This window comes from Peromyscus leucopus, chromosome 9, assembly GCF_004664715.2.
Source record: "Peromyscus leucopus breed LL Stock chromosome 9, UCI_PerLeu_2.1, whole genome shotgun sequence".
Lineage (NCBI taxonomy): Eukaryota > Metazoa > Chordata > Mammalia > Rodentia > Cricetidae > Peromyscus > Peromyscus leucopus.
In genome coordinates, this window is record NC_051070.1 from 65,945,767 (window position 1) to 65,963,912 (window position 18,146).

Consider the following 18,146-nt stretch of genomic DNA (forward strand, 5'->3'; position numbering starts at 1 on the left):
GTCACTATATATACACGCTTTCTTGTGAGTGGGCAGATACTCTGTTGTTCTAAAACACCGACTTCTCACTGTGGGTTGGTGTTACTAGAAAGGCAAGGAAGTCATTGGCCTAAGGTAGTAGCTTCATGGTTTTATTCCATAAAAATGACAGCACAGATCCATCCTCAGAGAACAGAATACACTATTTAAAGTTTCAACAGTGTACAAAATTAAAGTTTGGTCTCAGGTTTAACAAGAGCATTATCTTATAAGGCGATTTCTTTCCTTCAGTAAATGACTTACTGGGACAGGGAGAGTACAGTTGGGAAAGCGCTTGCCACACAAGCTGGAGGACCTGAGTTCAGACCCCAGAGCCCCTTTACAGAAAGCTGGGTGTGGTGGCAAGTGCTTATAATCGCAGCACCAGGGAGGAAGAAGTGGAGACGGGCAGATCCCTGGAGGTTGCTGGCCACTGCCTACATGGCATGTTCCAGGCCAGATAGGGACCCTGTCACAAAAATGGTGGATGGACGGTGCCTGGGGAACAGCATCCAAGGCTGTCTTCTGGCTGACACACATACACACACACACACACACACACACACACACACACACACACAGTATTAAAGTTTGTATTATTCTGGAAGCAAGTCATCTCCTAACTCTTCATCAGCAAAATCATCCTCGTCGATTCTCTTTTTGGCTGCTGTTTTTGGTCTTTCTATTTGAGGGCCCAGTGGATCCACATAGGAGGCATCTAGGTTTCAAAAGAGATCATGCCATTAGAACAACAGAAAAAATAAGAAACATGGAAGAAATCTAGACTCAGTCCAAACCCAATGACTCTGAGTGAACAGAAAGGCTCTTCCAAGTCTGTGACCAGTCTGCACATGCCAAATTCTCAGCAGTTCCCCAGGACACACTCGCCCCCTCGGGCTCTTCTGTAGCCCAGCTGTGCTGGAGGAGCTGGGCGGGGACCAGCACTTGCCTATTTCTTTGTTACCGCTACTTTCATAAGGTTCATCTGTCCCAGGCAAAGCTCTGAGCTTGGCACTCAGTCGTTCACTTTTACTACTGGCACTATTGTTCTGGCCACTGTCTGAAAACAAAAATAAAAATGCATTTGTTTAATAAGCCGAGGAATCATGACATCACATTGCACATCTCAAATCATATGTGTTTGCCAAGAAATACGTAGTCTGTTTCATCAGTAGCCAACTTCTGGGGAATGGAATTCATGTTTGAAAGAAACCTCTTGTTGGAAATCCAAACACATAAAATACCACTTGAGCATCTGTGACCTGCAAATGTGTGCTTACTTACAGGTTTCAGTTTTATTTTTACATGTGTTTATTTGTGTATGTGTCTGTGTGCACTTGCTAGGCTTACATGTGGAGGTCAGAAGACAACTTGTGGGAGCAGGTTCTCTCCTACTGGACTTTGGGGATTGAACTCAGGTCATCAGGCTTGGTGACAAGTGCCTTTCTGTAGTGGGTGGTTGTTTATATCCTTCCCTGAGGCACCGCCCCAGTGAGGCAGCAGGTAGCTGCTAGGTACCTGCCCCTTGGGCGTAGCCGCCATGGATCCTTAAGACCTGGGATATACTTAGGTGTTCTCTCCACCTCATGGAGTTTGGATGCTGAGACGGACCAGGGCAGAACTCACTAGAGAACAGCTTGGCCCTTGCCTCACCCTTCCAGGGTCCTGCTACAGTCCCTTATTTCTGTCTTGTGAGTTAACTCCCAAATAAATTCCTTTGATCACTAAGCTGATTCTGTGGATTGATAGCTATTTAATCGCATTACCTTTCCCTTCCTGCGCCACCTTGCTGCCCCTAGGTTTCAGTTTTAGAGAAGCCATAAGAAGCTGACCAGTTGCCCTGAAGATTACTCCTGGGAAGAAAGAGTATCTGAAGGAAGGACAAACGGATGGTGCAAAGCAGCCTCACTCAAGGCTGGCAAGGTGCCCTGAAGGGCAGCACTAGGCTGTTGTTCACTTTGTTTTTGAGACAGGGTCTCATGTATCTTGGGCTCAGGCTGCCCTTGAACTCAGTAGCTGAGAGGTTTTCCTTCAGTTTCTTATCTTCCTGTCCTCACCTCCCAAGTGCTGGGACTGTGTGTGCATGCCACCACACAGGCTTGTTAGCATCTGGAAACTACTGCAGGCTGTCATCTGAAGCCAGGGTGGGCAAGAAGACCTGTGCCATACAAGCACAGTCTTCAAACATCTGAAGAGGGGTGAGTTCCTCTGGGTAGTGAGAAAGATTTTAGCTCACCACCAGGCAAAACTCATAAAGAATTGTGGCTGCCAAAAGATAGCACCTATTTGGTGGAAACACTTTGTCAGTCAAGGTTTTCAGAGACATCAGGCAGGGGTGTTGCACACCTTTAATCCCAGGACTCCAGAGGCAGAGACAAGCGGATCTCTAAATTTGAGGCCGGCCTGGTCTATAGAGTGATACACAGAATTACACAGAGAAACACTGTTTGGGGGCTGGGGGCAGATTTTCAGAGAGTCTTAATACTAACAGTGGTAGAAAATAGCTGTATTTTTTTTCTTTTAACCTACCTCTCCTCTCTCCTTCCTCCCTCCCTCGCCCCCCTTCTTCCCTCCTTCCTTCCTTCCTTTCTTTTTTTCCCCCATGACAGGATTTCTCTGTGTAGCCCTGGAATGCTCTGTAGACTAGGCTGGCTTCAAACTCGGATCTGCCTGCCTCTGCCTCTTAAGTGCTAGGATTAAAGGCGTGTGCTCCACCATATTTGGCTTGCTCTAGGCAGTTTTATTTTGTTTTTGTTTTGAGACAGGTACTCATAGTATGACCCTGACTGGCCTAAACTCATTTTTCATCAAGGCTGTCCTTGAACTCACAGAGGTCTTCCTGCCTCTGGGAGAGAGTATTGGGATCAAAGGTAATTCCCAATCATAGAAGATTCAAATCCTGTGAAAAAAAGAAACCTTTAAGGAAATGAAACCTCAGCTGGTGTAGTGGTACATGCCTGAAGTTCCAGTTAGGAGTTGAAGATCATACTCAGCTACATAATGAGTTCAAGCTCAGCTTGGATACATGAGACCTTGTCTCAAAAACAAAAAATTACTAGCCAAGCAACCAAACCCTTGACATCCTTTGATAAACTTGATATGTCCATTTGAAAATGTGGCTGGTGAGGTGGTACCCACCATCACTGCCAGCACTCCATAGGCAATGCCGGGTAGATCTGCGTGAGGTCCAGGCTAGACAGAGTTACACTGTGAGACACTGTCTCAAACAAACAAACACATAAATAAATAAATAAATGTCACTGCCAGCACTCCATAGGCAAAGGCAGGTAGATCTGTGTGAGGTCCAGGAGTTACAGAGTGAGACACTGTCTCAAATTAAATAAATAAATAAATAAATGGATGAATAAACAAACAAGTAAATAAGTAAATAAGCAAACAAAAAGGAAAAAATGACATAAGTTTCACTGTATTGCTTAGAGTAGTCTCACACTTTTTTTTTTTGTTTTTTTTTTTTGTTTTTTGTTTTTTGACACAGGGTTTCTCTGTGTACTTTTGGAGCCTGTCCTGGATCTCACTCTGTAGACCAGGCTAGCCTCGAACTTACGGAGATTCACCTGCCTCTGCCTCTCGAGTGCTGGGATTAAAGGCGTGTGCCACCACCGCCCGGGCTGGTCTCACACTTCTGTGGGGTCAAATTAACCCCCTGCTTCAGCCTCCTGAGTAGCTTGGGCTAGGGCAGATCACCATGCTTGGCTCATACTATAGTCTGAGGGTATGCTATGAATACCATGGGGCACAACAGATTACTAAGTATGAATGAGTCTGGGTGGCTTTTGTGCTTACATAATGAAAGCGGAGGAGATGGCGGCTCAGTTGGTAAAGTTGTTAGCATTCAGGCATCTGTACTGGCCTGCCCTTAGGGTCCTGACAGGATACATCCTCAGCTGCAGCCACTAAGAGCAGCCCCTGTGTGCATCTGTTCCCTTATAAAAGGCGGGCCCTGCCTGGCTCTGTCTCTTTCTCTTCCTTCGCTCTCATCCCCAGGGACCGGTCTCTGCCCCCTCCTCTCCCCTCCCTCAATAAACCTCCCACGTGGGCCTGTTGTATGGTGTGACTCCTTCCTGCCGTTTTTAAAGTACAACAAAAGTGCTTGCCATGTAGTCATAAGCGCTGACTCCATTCCCTAGAATCCACATTTAAAACGCCATGGTGTGGTCTCACATGTCTTTAGTCTCAGCAGTGGGGAGACAGAGGCAGGCGGATCTCTGAGTTTGAGGCCAGCCTCAAACTACAGAGCAAGTTCTAGGACAGCCAGGGCTATACAGAGAGACCCTGTCTCTAAAATTAAAAAAGTAAATGAAGAAACAAGAAAGAAAAGAAAAGAAAACAAGAGTTAGTAGGCCCACGCCTGCAATCCTGGCAGTGGGGAGGTAGGGTCAGAAGGATCTCTGGGGCTCACTGGCCAGCCAGCCTAGCCTAGTCGGCAGACTCCAGGCCAATGAAAGATCATGTCTCAAAAAACAAGATGGATAGCTTCTGAAGACAATTCTAAACTTGAGCTGTGGTCTCTGCATATGTGTACACACAGAGGTGTACATACACGCATGCACACAAATAATAAAATCAAATCACTTGCAATTATATACTCATTCCACTATATTAAAAACCAGTATAGTTACTGAGGGAAATTATATAGTAAGTTCAGGAAGCAGCCCTTCCTTTCTGTGGCCATAGTTGGAGAGGCAGAACCTCCGGACGGAAGATGGATGCAACACTCTCACCTCACCCCTGACACCAGAGCCTCCACCAACCTGTCTTCTGACTACCTGGCTTGTGCATGGGACCAACAGGCAGAGAACCTCTGACATCTGTCCCATTGTTCACCCGCCAGTCCTGCATCTTGCTTCCATGGCCTCCACGGTCCTGCGTGTCCACTTTTGCAGTTGACCTAACCTTGCGTCTTGTTTCTGCAGAGGAAGAGTTTCGGGAAGCTTCTCCAACAGGGTTCTTTATCTACCCCTGCCTCTCCCCATAGACTCTTTGTATCTCTACCAGCCTTCTGCCTCTGCCTCTAGGAAAGCCTCTTTGAACTCTGTTGTGACCTCCTTAACTCTTTTGTAGTTGTCCTGTAACCTACATATACATACATGTAGACATGATTACTGTGTGACATGCAACTGTGACCTGAGAGTTAATGTTAGTAGGCTAAGACGGATAAAAGAACTTAGGTTTGCCTCAGGCAGCTATCAAGGGAATTCAGAGGACCTGGAAGATTGCAGCCAGCATAACTGATGTGAACTTGCCATTCAATTCTGACATTGTGGAAAGACACACGTGTCCATCTATGTTTCTTTATGAAAACATAGTGCACCCATGACAGTAACCCTGAACCCTAGGCTTCCTGCATGCCACCCAGATTCATGCAGCATATAGTGATAGCTGTCTGGCTGAGAGGAGGGATACAGCATGGCACGTGGACCTTCTTTATATGCATATCCCCAGCTTCTGCAGTTCCAGCTCAATAATCTGGTGGACTCTACAAAACGTGGCTGTCTCAGTTACAGTAGCTGGACATTTGGACAAACTAAACATGCACTCTGTCTCCGAGCTCAACCCAGCTCCAACTCTGGAAGAGCACTGGCTTCCTGGCCCTTACGGGCAAGGCTACTGTCTCGGCAATGCTCACAGAAGCTCACAGCAGTTCTTGGTACTGACTCCATCACCTGTCCTGGTGACCAATTGTAACATTTTAATGTTATTGTTTTTACATATGCACTCTTTTTCCCCCCTTGTGACAAGGTGATCCTTAAAACCATTTCTTAGATTATTTAATTTTAGGCACATGAGTGTTTTGCCTGTGTGTATGTACGTGTACTTTGTGAATGCCTGATGTCTGTGAAGTGCTGTGGGACGTCCTGTATGACATATGTGAATATATGTTGCTACGATTGAATGATAAATAAAACGCTGATTGGCCAGTAGCCAGGCAGGGAGGAAAGTGTAGGCGGGACAAGCAGAGAGGAGAAGTCTGGGTGGAAGAAGGCTGAGTGAGGAGACACTGCTGGTGCCACAATGAGAACAGGATGTAAGCCACAAGCCACGTGACAAGGTATAGATTGATAGAAATGCTTTAGTTTAAGATATAAGAACAGATAGCAAGAAGCCTGCCACGGCCACACAGTTTGTAAGTAATATAAGTCTCTGTGTGTTTACTTGGTTAGGTCTGAGTGGCTGCAGGACTGGCAGGTAAGAGAGATTTGTTCTGACCGTGGGCCAGGCAGGACCAGGAAAACTCTAGCAACAGTGAAGGTCAGTAGAAGGCATCTGATCTCCTGAAACCGGAGTTACAGATGGTTGTGAACCATCATGTGGGAGCTGGGAATTGAACCTGGATCCTCTGTAAGAGCAAGTGTTTTTAACCCCTGAGGCATCTCTCTAGCACCCATGACAAAGTGATCTTTTCAATATAAGGTCTACTCACTAAACCAAGTAAGGTTAAGGGGACTAACTATATAGACTTCCACCACATGTTTCCTTCAAATAAAAAATGAATAAATTCCCAACAGAGGCAGTCTTTGCTTATTTAGAAAGAGTATGCTTCCTAATAAGGCAGGTAATCATAGAGAATAACTTGGGCTGTTTATATATATACATACACACACATATACCCATCTCTGAACAATGTACCTAGCAACCTGTTAGCAATCTGTGACCCTCACCTTCGTAGAGCTGTATATAGACTCGCACTAAACAAGAACAATAAATTACTCTTCTGGGCAGCCCTTTGATACTCCTTGGTTTCAAGTAAACATATCCTGGAGTACCATCTGGGAACTACAGGCAATGGGCCAATCCGCCCTAGACTGGTTTTGGGTACATGTGCAAGTAGGCAAACTGTGTCCTCAAAGTGAACTTTTAAAGACAATTCTCTACTTCCATCTTATGCCTGTGCATAATTTGGGCATACGTAATTTGGACATACCTATGATAAAATCAGATGCATCGTGGGAAGGGCCATGCACAGTGAGCAAGGGATGATGTAAGTCCACATCTTCCATGCAGACGAGAGAACTACCTAAATTACACCCATACGAACAGTTAAACTTGGAAAAGGAAGTCCCAAAGCAATCGCTGGAGCCAGCCCTGAGTACCCTCAGTTGGGTGGCCTGCTCTTAGTCTGGACAGTGTTCATTTCCAGTGTTCTAGTTCTTGGCTTTGATAAGGTTCCTTGCTATTCTGCAATCTACACGGACTTTAATTTCATTCTTACGTAAGAGGCCAAGAACCTAGAATACCTGGCCCAGTCCCTGCCCAATGACAACACAGAATGAAAATTATTTATAGTGGTTGATAAACTCAAGGCAGGGGAAAAATTGGTAAAGAGAACATACAATGTATGCGATTCACTTTTGTTAATTTTTTAAATGGTTAGAATAAGATAACGGTTGTTTTGTTGTTGCTTTTGAGACAAGGTTTCTATGTGTCAAAACCTCTGTGGCTGTCCTGGAACCCACTCTGTATACCAGGCTGGACTTGAACTCATAGAGATCTTCCTGCCTCCTAAATGCTGGGGTTAAAGGCATGTGTTTCCCGGCAAGGTTGAGGTTTTAAAATCAGATTCAAATGCAGTGATTTGCCCAAACTGAGTACGTATCACCTTTAGATGAGTAATGAAAACAAGAACAACTCCTGGACATCCTTCTTCAGTACCAGTGATGGTTTGGATTGTTGTGAGTATTAACGACTCTGATGCACTCCATACAAGAGGAAAGGACACAGCACTTTCACTGGGCACCTGATAGCCTGAAGGTGGCTTTTATCTTAAATATTTCCATAAAATCACATCCATAAAACACTTTAAACAACCAATAACATTCCTTGCATTTTTCTCATTTTATTGATTTCTGGGCACTTTCTAGTGAACATTAATACTGTACTCTGGCTGCACCCCTGGAAATTGTGATATTAAGGCATCCAAGTCTTAGGGCTCCTAAAGGCAAAATCCTCTCTCTTAAATAGAGCTAGGAAGCCTGCTAGCAGATCCTGTCCAGGGTAGGTACCAGGGTCCTGCAGGAACTGTCACAGACCAAAGCAGAGAAGAATTACATTTGGGGCTATATCTAGTTCACACTTCATTTATCCTTAGTGTTTTCTACCACAAATAATGTGCTAAATGTGTGTGTGTGTGTGTGTGTGTGTGTGTGTGTGTGTGTGTGTGTGTAACTTTGTCTGCATCTGGGTCTCTCTATCTCTGTGTGTGTGTGCTTTGTGTGTAAACAGTCTCTTACTGGCCTGGTAGTCAATGATTAGCACAGGCTAGCCCACTGGCAAAGCTGCAGGGCGGGAGCCTTCTGTCTCCACCTCCCCAGTACTGAGATCACAAGCAGGAGCCACTACACACAGCTCTTTATGTGGGTTCTGGGGATCAAATCTGAGACCTCTTGTGCTTGCATGGTAGGTACTTACAGACTGAGCTATTATCTCTCCAGCCCTGATTATCTTTTAAGAAATAAGACCCCCCAAATTTAGTATAATCTGGAATTCTACTCCTATTTTTATAGCAGTAGTACTTTACCCGTGGTGGTGAGAAAGATAAAGAAAACAGGAAAAAGAAACCATTCGTCACTGACTTGAAGGCAGATTGGTGGTAAGGGATGGAAATCACAATTTTTTTCCCCCCGAGACAGGGTTTCTCTGTGTAACAGCTCTAGCTGCCCTGGAACTCACTTTGTAGACCAGGGCCTTGAACTCACAGAGATCCACCTGCCTCTGCCTCTCAAGTGCTGGGATTAAAGGCATGTGCCACCACTGCCTGGCCCTGATTATCTTTTAAAAATAAGTTCTATTAAGGACATGAACATTTGATTTATTATTTTATGTATATGGGTGTTTTGCCTGCACGTATATCTATGCACCACTTGTATGCCTGGTACCTACAGAGAGACCAGAAGAGAACGCTGGATCCCCTGGAACTGGAGTTATAGATGGTTGTGAGCTGCCACGAAAGTGCTGGGAATTGAACCTGGGTGCTCTGCAAGAGCAGCCAGTGCTCTAACTGAGCCACTTCTCCAGCCCTGAGGGCACAGACCTTTTATTAAGGTCTTGGTGAACATTCCCAGGCATCCGCAGCAGGGTGGAGCACTTTAGACAGCAGGTCTTCAGTTCATAAAGACTTCACGTCTTAATGGGCACAGTGTCATGGACCTACAACCCCAGCACTGGTGAGGCAGAGGCTGGAGGATTGCTGGAAGTTTAGACCTAATTTGGCCCACATAGCAAGTTCCATGATAGGCAGGGCATGGTACACAGGGAGACATTGTCTCAAGAAAGCAAACAAAAATAAGCCCACCCAACAGAAACAAAGCCAAGGAAAATAAAACCCCTGCCCACCTCACTGCAGCTGGACACCCTTTTTAAGACAGTGCTGATTTTCTGAGTTAGCTGGCCTGTCTTTCGTGTGCAGTGAGGCTGCATGTGTTACTCCCATGCACATGAGGACAGTGTATCTTCTCTCCCTGCAACCCACTGACTCCTTAGATCACTAGATGTTATCACTGCCTCTGACTGGCCTGAAACTGCTCTCTCCACGGCTCTACTGGCCCTTCAGTTATCAAGGACCAACTGATCAATCCATACCCAGTAATTCTTCAACCTTCCTTTCTCTGAAGCTAAGAAACCCTTCAAATGTCACCTATCAGCTTCCTGATTTTGAAACAAAGTACCTCCTAAAACAAAGCTTTTCAAAATAACAAAAAATCCCACCATTTATCAGAATATGTCATCAAGACAGTGGCTATGATCCTTCCAAATCTGTTATTCAAGGATTTGCCTTTGTAAGCTATAACTCTGGTTTCCTAATTCATTAGATATTTTAAAAGTTATTTTTGGTCTTTCTTCCACCCCCCAAGATGATACTGATATAAAAGTAACTGAGAAGACACAGTCTCCCAGTGTGAGGAACTACTGGTATCTAGAAATGCTGAAGCAAACAGACACTCATCTTTACACAGAGACAGCCGTGGTTCCCACCGTCTCTCCACTGTTGATCCAAACGCACTGCACACAATCAGCTGACACGGGGAGACTCTGCAAAAGCTGACCCTGCCAGCCACAGTCCTTGACTCCTCACGAGAGGAGAGGGAGCCTGTGCAGGGATTCAATAAAGACACAGGCAAAGAAACACTGACTTAATATTTTGTCTTTTTGTTTGTTTGTTTTTGAGACAGGGTTTCTCTGTGTAGCTTTGGAGCCTGTCCTGGAACTCACTCTGTAGACCAGGCTGGCCTCGAACTCACAGATATCCGCCTGGCTCTGCCTCCCAAGAGCTGGGATTAAAGGCGTGCGCCACCACCGCCTGGGGATTTAATATATTTTATAAAAATCATTTGAATTTTAAATGCTTAAATAGCTGATGTGTAAAGTGGATCGGGAGGGAAAGGCAGAAGGACAGTGGCATTTACTGAGTACCTACTATGTGAGGAACTGGATATGACTTATTTGTTGGTAGAGAGGTGCACCGGGGCATGGTGGTACACACCAGAAACCCCAGCACTTTGGAGGCTGAGGCAGGAGGCTTGAACACTGAAGGACAGCTTGGATTACATAGCAAGATCTTTTCTTTCTCTCCTCCATCCTTTCCTTCCTTCCTTCCTCTCTGTCTCTGTCTCTGTCTCTGTCTCTGCCTCTGCCTCTGCCTCTGCCTCGGCCTCTGCCTCTTTCTTGAGACAGGGTTTCTCTGTGTAGTCCTGGAACTTGCTCTGTAGACTAGGATGGCCCTGAATCTGCCTGCCTCTGCCTCCCGAGTTCTGGGACTACAGGTGTGCACCACCACACCTAGCTCAGCAAGACCTATTTCAAAACGGAAAGAAAAATGAAGCTAGGAAGATCAGAAGGAAAACAAGGGAATAACTGATAAAATAAGTTTGTGGTTTGCTGGGCTGTGGTGGTGTATGCCTTTAATCCTAGCATTTGGGAGACAGAGGCAGGGGATCTCTGTGAGTTTGAGGCCAGCCTGGTCTATAGACCAAGTTTCAAGACAGCCAAGGCTACACAGAGAAACCTTGTCTTGAAAAACCAAAAAAAGTTTGTGTGTATGCATATGTATGTGTACAATAGATATACATAAAATTCACACGTGAGGTGGGAAGACGGCTCAGCAGGTGGATGCTTGCCACCAAGCCTAACAACCCTGAGGAGTTTGATCCCTGGGACCTATGTGGTAGAAGGCAAGAACTGACCTCCACAAGCACAGCATGTCCATGCATGTATGCCACCCCCAAATAAATAAATGTGATAATAAAAATGAAATATACATACAGATGTGTGTGTCTACTTATAGATAAATGTGTATGTATATATTTATATCTGTAAATTAAAACAATACTATTGTGTATGTGGGCACACATGCCACAGCATGTGTGTGGAGGTCACAGACAACTGTGGAGTCGGTTCTCTCCTACCTTTACATGGGTCCTGGGGGTTGAAGTCAGGTCACGTGACGATCATGGCAAGTGCCTTTACTCTCTGAGTTACCTCACCAGCTGTGACAGTTAACTGTTAACTCGACACCTGGGAGGCAAGTCTCTGGGTACCCCTGTGAGAAGCTGTCTAGATTAAGGTTAGCCTCTGAGAATGTGTTAAGGGACCGAGTTCGAGTTCCAGAATCCACAGAAAGTATAAGAGAGAACCACCTCTACCAAGTTGTCCTGTGGCTGCCACACACATTTTATGACACAGGTGTGCCCTTCCGTCATACATAAGCACACACAGTAGAGAAACAACAGGAAAGAATACGGATGTAGTACTAGGGTGGCCAGCAGCATCTCTAGTTCTGCTGAGTGAGGTCTGGGCACTGCTGGCCCTTACCCAGGGGATGCCCTTACCCAGGGGATGCCCACTACCCAGTGGATGCCCTTACCCAGGGAATGCCCATGTCAGACATTATTTTAAAAGCTCTCCCTGTGTGAACTCATTTCTTCCTCTTGGCAGCTCCATTCAGGGGTTCTAGTCTCCTCTCATGTTACTGACAGGGAACTATGACAAAGAGCTTGATTTGACAAAGGGGTTCATAGACACTGAGTGAGTTCAGGGGACTAACCATAGTGATCTCCAACTCAGCACAAGCTGAAGGCTGGAGGAAAGGCATATGTTCTCCTGAAAACCAGAAGTGGGCCACAAAACCACATAGCTGTTAAGGAGCTGAGGCGTAACTAACATCTTAGGAGAAGGGCATGGACACAGAATCTCACAACCCAGGAAGTATATTTGCTCAGATCACTGTAAACTGGCACTTAGACCACAAGGACAGTACCACCTGTCACTACCATCATGGCCAGCTTAGCCCGCGCAGGGTCTGGCACACTTCAGACCTGAGTCTTTTCGTACATACAGCAAGCTAAGGAAAGGTTACATATTTTCAGTGGTTGCAAAAGGCAAAGAAGAATATATTGGAACATTTAAATATCATGGTCTTCAAATCCTTATGTCTGATAATTTAGTCTGATGCCCATTCATTTATATAATGTGTGTAGATGCTTTCATAATTCAATGGCAGAATGGAATCATATCGCTGACATGTGGTCTGTAATCCTAGATTATCCATGCATGGTCTAGTTTGGTTTACAGATTACTAAACCAAATGGAACACCCCACAGAGCAGCTTAACAGTGGGTACTAACATGTCAAAGTTCTGGATTCTAACACTGAGGGGTTTTGGAGTGGCGTGTCCCTCCATCCTCTAATGCTTATCCCTACGAAGGCAGACGTGCTGCAGTGTGCTCAGAAACGAGGGTGTCCAGCAAAACCATCACCTTGATCTCTGGGGTGAAGGGATGCTCTGGGTGCAATTGGCAGGAACAGTACTCAGAGACATGACAGTCCCCAGCCTGGCCTTCAGAGCTTGCTTCTCCACAAGAGTGGCCCACTCGCTCCTCCAGGTCACTCAGGTCTGGTACCTCCCTGGCAAGACTGTAGCGACCACTCCAGGACACAGCCTGGGAGCCTCTCCTGGAGGCTCAGGAGCGCGGCCTTCTCACTCTCTGCTTGCAATACCACAAAACCCAGAAAAACTATGGAAAGGTGTTTTCTAAACAAAAACAAAAGCAACAAAAAACTGCCTGCCTTGGGACTATAATCTCCAAATCAAATTTGGACTTTTACAAAACTAAAATGTCCTTCAGAAAGTTGACTGAAAAGTGAATTTCTGTTCACTGAGCCATAGTGCTTTTCATTATAAAATCAGTTGGAGCATAAAACAGATATATTTTCACTGGAGGAGTTCACAACCAGGACACTGTCAAAATCACATGAAAGACACAGCAAGCCACTAAAATTACACAGAGCAAATGAAAAAGAGCCATTTAAAACAAAACCTTAATAACAAAGCACTCAGACGAATTCACAAAGCCATGGTGGGGCAGTGAATGCTTTACCAGGACTTGTGACTCGAGGACAGGCAGACAGGAGAAGGACAGACAGACATGTGCAGATGGTTCCCTGGCTCTTCAATGGAGTCAGCACACTAGGCGAGAACAGGAATACAGAGACTACTCTGAAACTGTGAGTATGTGCTTCTGATTTTGACGAGGCTGACATGCTTGATTTAGTGTTTCTGCATGTCTATCAACAGCTGCTAAGCCTTGCCCCCAACCTCTGCTTGTAATGCATTTTTACCTCAAGTAGTGACAAATATTTAAGTTCACTTAACTTTAGTTAATTCTGTGAAACTAAAGTTCTGAAAACTCTGGGCACGCCTGTGGCCTCATACACGGGAGCTGAGGCAGGAGCATGGCTGGGAGTTTCAAGGTAAACCCGGGCCACCACAGCAAGTGTGTCCCCAAAACACCTACAGCAATTGGTATACATTGGAGGGAAAATGTGTCCCAGGCAGTGTGGAGGCCAGCTCCGTGGCTGTGCACATAATTCCTACACCGTGGGAAGAAGCACCTCAGGGTGACCCCTTGTAGTGACAGGGACAGGGTGAGACCTGAGGCGGATGAGCACACTGGCACGCACTGGGAACTGACTGTGGTAACAGCAGGAATGGCCTTTCCTGTAACTGTGTCACACTCAGTCTGGGCATTAACTCAAGAGTAGAGCCCTGGTTCTTCCAGCACGGGTTGGTGCCACAGCGGGGACAGCAGGGCCGGGAGCTCCCCAGACTCGGTAGTGAAACCCCGGGAGTAGCTTCAGCAGTCTGACAAGCCTTCTAGATGACTCTGCGTCTGCAGCTACTTGGGGAAGGAGGGACGACCTAGTCTGATCCATAAGCACAAACAGAGCTCTCAGAGGTGAACCCTGCAGACAGCTACACTGTACAATCGGGAACCCTGACACATCCAAGTTCCTTGTATTCTTCTCCTAGACAAGACTTCAAAGCTAGCTGAGGCCCTGCATCTTTGTTTGCTTTGTTTTGAGACAGGGTCTCACTACACAGCCCTAACTATCCCAGAACTCACTCTGTAGCCCAGGCTGGCCTCGAACTCACAGAGACCCGCCTGCCTCTGCCTCCTGAGTGCTGGGACTAAAGGCGTGCGCACCAGGCCTGGCTCCAGCATTTGTTTTTACCATACTGTACTTGCTTAAGGCAGGCGTTTTGCAGATCCCTATGGAAAGCCTTTCTTTCCCATCTGATCCATGCATGTATGGAAGCTGAGTTCTGCCATGCTGCAAAGACTGCCAGGAATCTCAGGTTCACCATGGAGGTGTGGAGAAGGGGTGGAGAAGGGGCTCTTTGCCTCCAGGAACCCCTAAATGGGGATAATGGGGATGGAAGGTAGAGCATCTGAGGACAAGGGTGCCGCCACAGAGGGCTTGAGGGTGTCCGGGGCAGGGGCAGGGGCTCCCAAGTCAAGACAGAAGAAGGCAGCCGCAGCCTGGTTATTCTGACTGCAGGGTGGGTGCTGACAGAGGCCTCACATCCGACAGCAGGATGAAGGGAGGACGTCGGGAATGACGTGCTTGAGGTGTCAGAAAAGAAGGGACAAACAGGCCAGTACTAGGAGAAGCCGCAGCCCCCGGGGAAGGTCCTGGGTAGCCCTTTAAACTGGTGCCAAGCAAACCAAGCGACATGAGGCCCTGCTTGGAAAGTGCCACCAGGGCCGAGTTTCTCCTTGGAACAGCTTTTTGTGAGCATAAAGCTCGCTTGTGTGTTAGCAGTATTTGTTTTGGCCTGAAGTGGACTGGATGGGAAAAAGCAAGCCTGATTAAAACTGGCAGTGGAGCAGGGGGAGGCAGGGCCGGGCAGCTCCCCTGACACACAGGGTGCCTTCTCTCACTCAGCCCTGGCTGTGCAGGAGTTCAGGGCAGTTTGGAAGGGCCGCTGGAGGCTGGGCAGTCTTCCCACAGACTTTCCAGACTACCTCCCAGCTCCCCCTTTGACTGCAGCGTCCTTCACAGACCTGGGGGCTCTAAGGCAGGCTTTCAGAGTGGAAACCCAGGAGGCTCAGGCTTCCACAGGGATTTCACAGGCTTCCAAATGAACAAGCAGCTCTGAAAACCAGTGTAGGCTGGTTAGCATTAGGAACAGGCTAGTCTTTATTCTGAAAACTCAAGGTTTTCAGAGGTGCTGTCCTCAGGGCTACTAGAATGTTCTCTCTCTCTCTCTCTCTCTCTCTCTCTCTCTCTCTCTCTCTCTCTCTCTCTCTCTGTCTCTCTCTGTCTCTCTCTGTCTCTCTCTCTCTTTTCTTTCTCTCTCTTTCGTTCGTTCGTTCATTCATTCGTTTAGTTTTTTGAGACAGGGTCTCCTTCTGTAGCCCGGGCAGACCTGGAACCCACTATTTAGCACAAGCTAGCTTCAAATGTGTGGTAGCAATCCCCCTGTGTCAGCCTCCCAAGTGCTGGGCTTACAGGGGGAACCATCTCACCCACTTTGGTCCTAGAATTTTAATGTACGATGACTACTCTCCTAAAGGTTAGCTAGGAAAGGGCTACTTGATTTTAAAAGAGCCTAGGTCACAGACCTTCCCGATGCTATGATCAAGGACTATCAGTTTTGTCTGCGGAACCTTCTAAGCTTCTTTTGTTGGGAGGAAGGCAGGGATGATAGGGTCTTGGTTTGTAGCACACACTGGCCTGGAACTCCAGCTCCTCTTCCCAGGGCTGAGATCACAGGTGGGCACCATCTGGCCTGGCTCAGGAATTTCTTTCAGTGGGTGCATAGTGCTTGCTATCCAATACTTGGCTAATACCATCTTTTGATAGAGATCCTCAATCTCTCACCTCCAGTTCAAAAGTCCACAAGCTGGAAGGCCAGGTCTCCAGGTGGCCATATGTGAACTTCCTGGATATAAAACATAGTTAGAGGCCTTATTCTCTTTAGTGGGGCTATTCATATGTGACACTGGATTAAGAACATCATGCTTGACTGTGAAGTGTTACACACAGCTTTCAGGAGATTGGTTAATACTCCACACTAACTTCTGGGTTCACAACCTGCTCAGCTCAGAACTTCTGGACAGGGGCATACAGACTCTATAGTTGCCTCCAGCTAATGAAGGAGTGGTGGCCTAGCTCTCTCAGACTCAAGACTCAGTTCAGTCTCACTGAAGGTCAAGTGGATTCTATGAAGTAGGAGATGGGGACAGTAAGAAGACAGTGGTGTCCATCAGGCCCATGGGATGCTGAGAGGAAGGACCACTGCTTTGACAGAGCACACGCCTTTGATGCTCCTGACACTTTGGCTCAACACTGCTCCTCTGCACTTCTCAAACTGTGTCATGGCTCCTGTGGCCTAAGGAGAAACAGGCCAGGAGTTGGAGGTCTGGCTAAGAACACATGGCACCAATAACAACAACTGCCTAAACATAGTTAGCAAAATAGAGCTCCAAATTCATGGTAGAATCTGTCTCAGCTGCAGTTTTCTATCCTCAGGAAAGTCAGAAAACCACGTGCTTTTCTCCCCAAGCAGCCCCGGCAGTGGCACCGAAGCCTGTGTCTTTCTAACTAGATGTCAACAGCCTCGCCTGCAGGGACCACATCCTGTTCATCTCCTCTTCTCACTGCTATGCTCCTGGATTAGAACACTACAAGGCAGCACTGTTGGTTTGTTAGCCAGAGCAAGGTTGTGTGTGGGACAGTGCTGAGTGTGGGAATGAAAGAATGTAGGAAAAGCCAAATCTTAATCTTAATTTAGCATTTTTAAAAATTAGCTTCTTTAAAACCATCACATTTCTACTGTCACTACCACTACCTGACAGAAGCTGAGAAAAAAAGAATAGAAAATGTACTATAATGTTTTATCAACAAATGATGCCACAAGGAGCCAAGATGAAGGAATTGAAAACATGTCAAGAACTTCAAAAGCATGTCAAGTATTTATGGCTGACTCACAAGCAGAAGTACGCTGTCAAGATCAAGACGGTGACCCACATCTCCTTGTCAGACTGGTGCTGCCGCAGAGGTCAGACTAAAGACCTGGGCTGTCAGCATCCCCAAGACCACACCACTACTCATGCTAAGTTCTTTAAATGGGAATTCTGAAATCTTAACAGTAAACCTCATTCATGGGCAATAGCAGATGCCCATCTATGCTCTTCTCCAACCAGAGGGCAGGAACAGGCATGCAATTTGAGAACTAAAATATGGTAACATTTACAAACACTCACATACCTAGCAGAACAACCACTTGCCAAGTTAGAATAAGGGAGGTATCACTGTGTACATAAATCAACAGATGAAGAACATAAAACATACAGAGGACCTTTCTGGATGATTTCAGTGTTTCTAGAAACCTGTCGAAGCCAGTGTTCTAGAGCACAGAAGACACTCACCACTGCCAGAGCTCCCCTCTCGTTTGCTGCGAGAGCCTCCACCGCTGTCTCTGCCCGACTTTATGCGCTAAAGCAATAGGAAGACAAGTAGAGAAGAATTAGTGACATTCCTTTGGAACCACACACAACAAAAGAGTGAGTATAAAACTAGCATTAGCAAATGACCCTCAGGACTGATTCATCACCACCCAAGAGCCGAGTCAACAGGAAAAAAGGACGGAATCTTTTGTTTTCCTTTTTCAAGACAGGGTTTCATTGTGTAGCCTTGGCTGTCCTGGAACTGGATCTGTAGATCAGGCTGGCCTCAAACTCACATGGATCTGCCTGCCTTTGATGAGACTAAACACATGTACTATCACACCTGGCTGGACAGAATCCATTTGAAAGTAAAGTCTGACC

At 46.4% G+C, this 18,146-nt stretch overlaps 1 protein-coding gene across 2 annotated transcripts in view; it reads right to left on the bottom strand.

Moving 5' to 3' along the window:
• Nucleotides 1-110: 110 nt before the first annotated feature.
• Ift88 (intraflagellar transport 88) overlaps nucleotides 111-18,146 on the bottom strand; it is a 106,399-nt gene continuing 88,363 nt past the window's right edge. Inside the window, exons 24-26 of one of the 2 annotated variants that reach the window (XM_028870417.2) lie at nucleotides 17,748-17,814; nucleotides 968-1,078; nucleotides 111-736 (exon numbers count right to left, since the gene is read on the bottom strand). In XM_028870417.2, the coding sequence (XP_028726250.1) occupies nucleotides 615-736; nucleotides 968-1,078; nucleotides 17,748-17,814 (300 nt within the window). In that variant the 3' untranslated portion in view covers nucleotides 111-614. The remainder of the gene's footprint in view (nucleotides 737-967; nucleotides 1,079-17,747; nucleotides 17,815-18,146) is intronic. The other variant, XM_028870416.2, reaches the window with a different exon arrangement.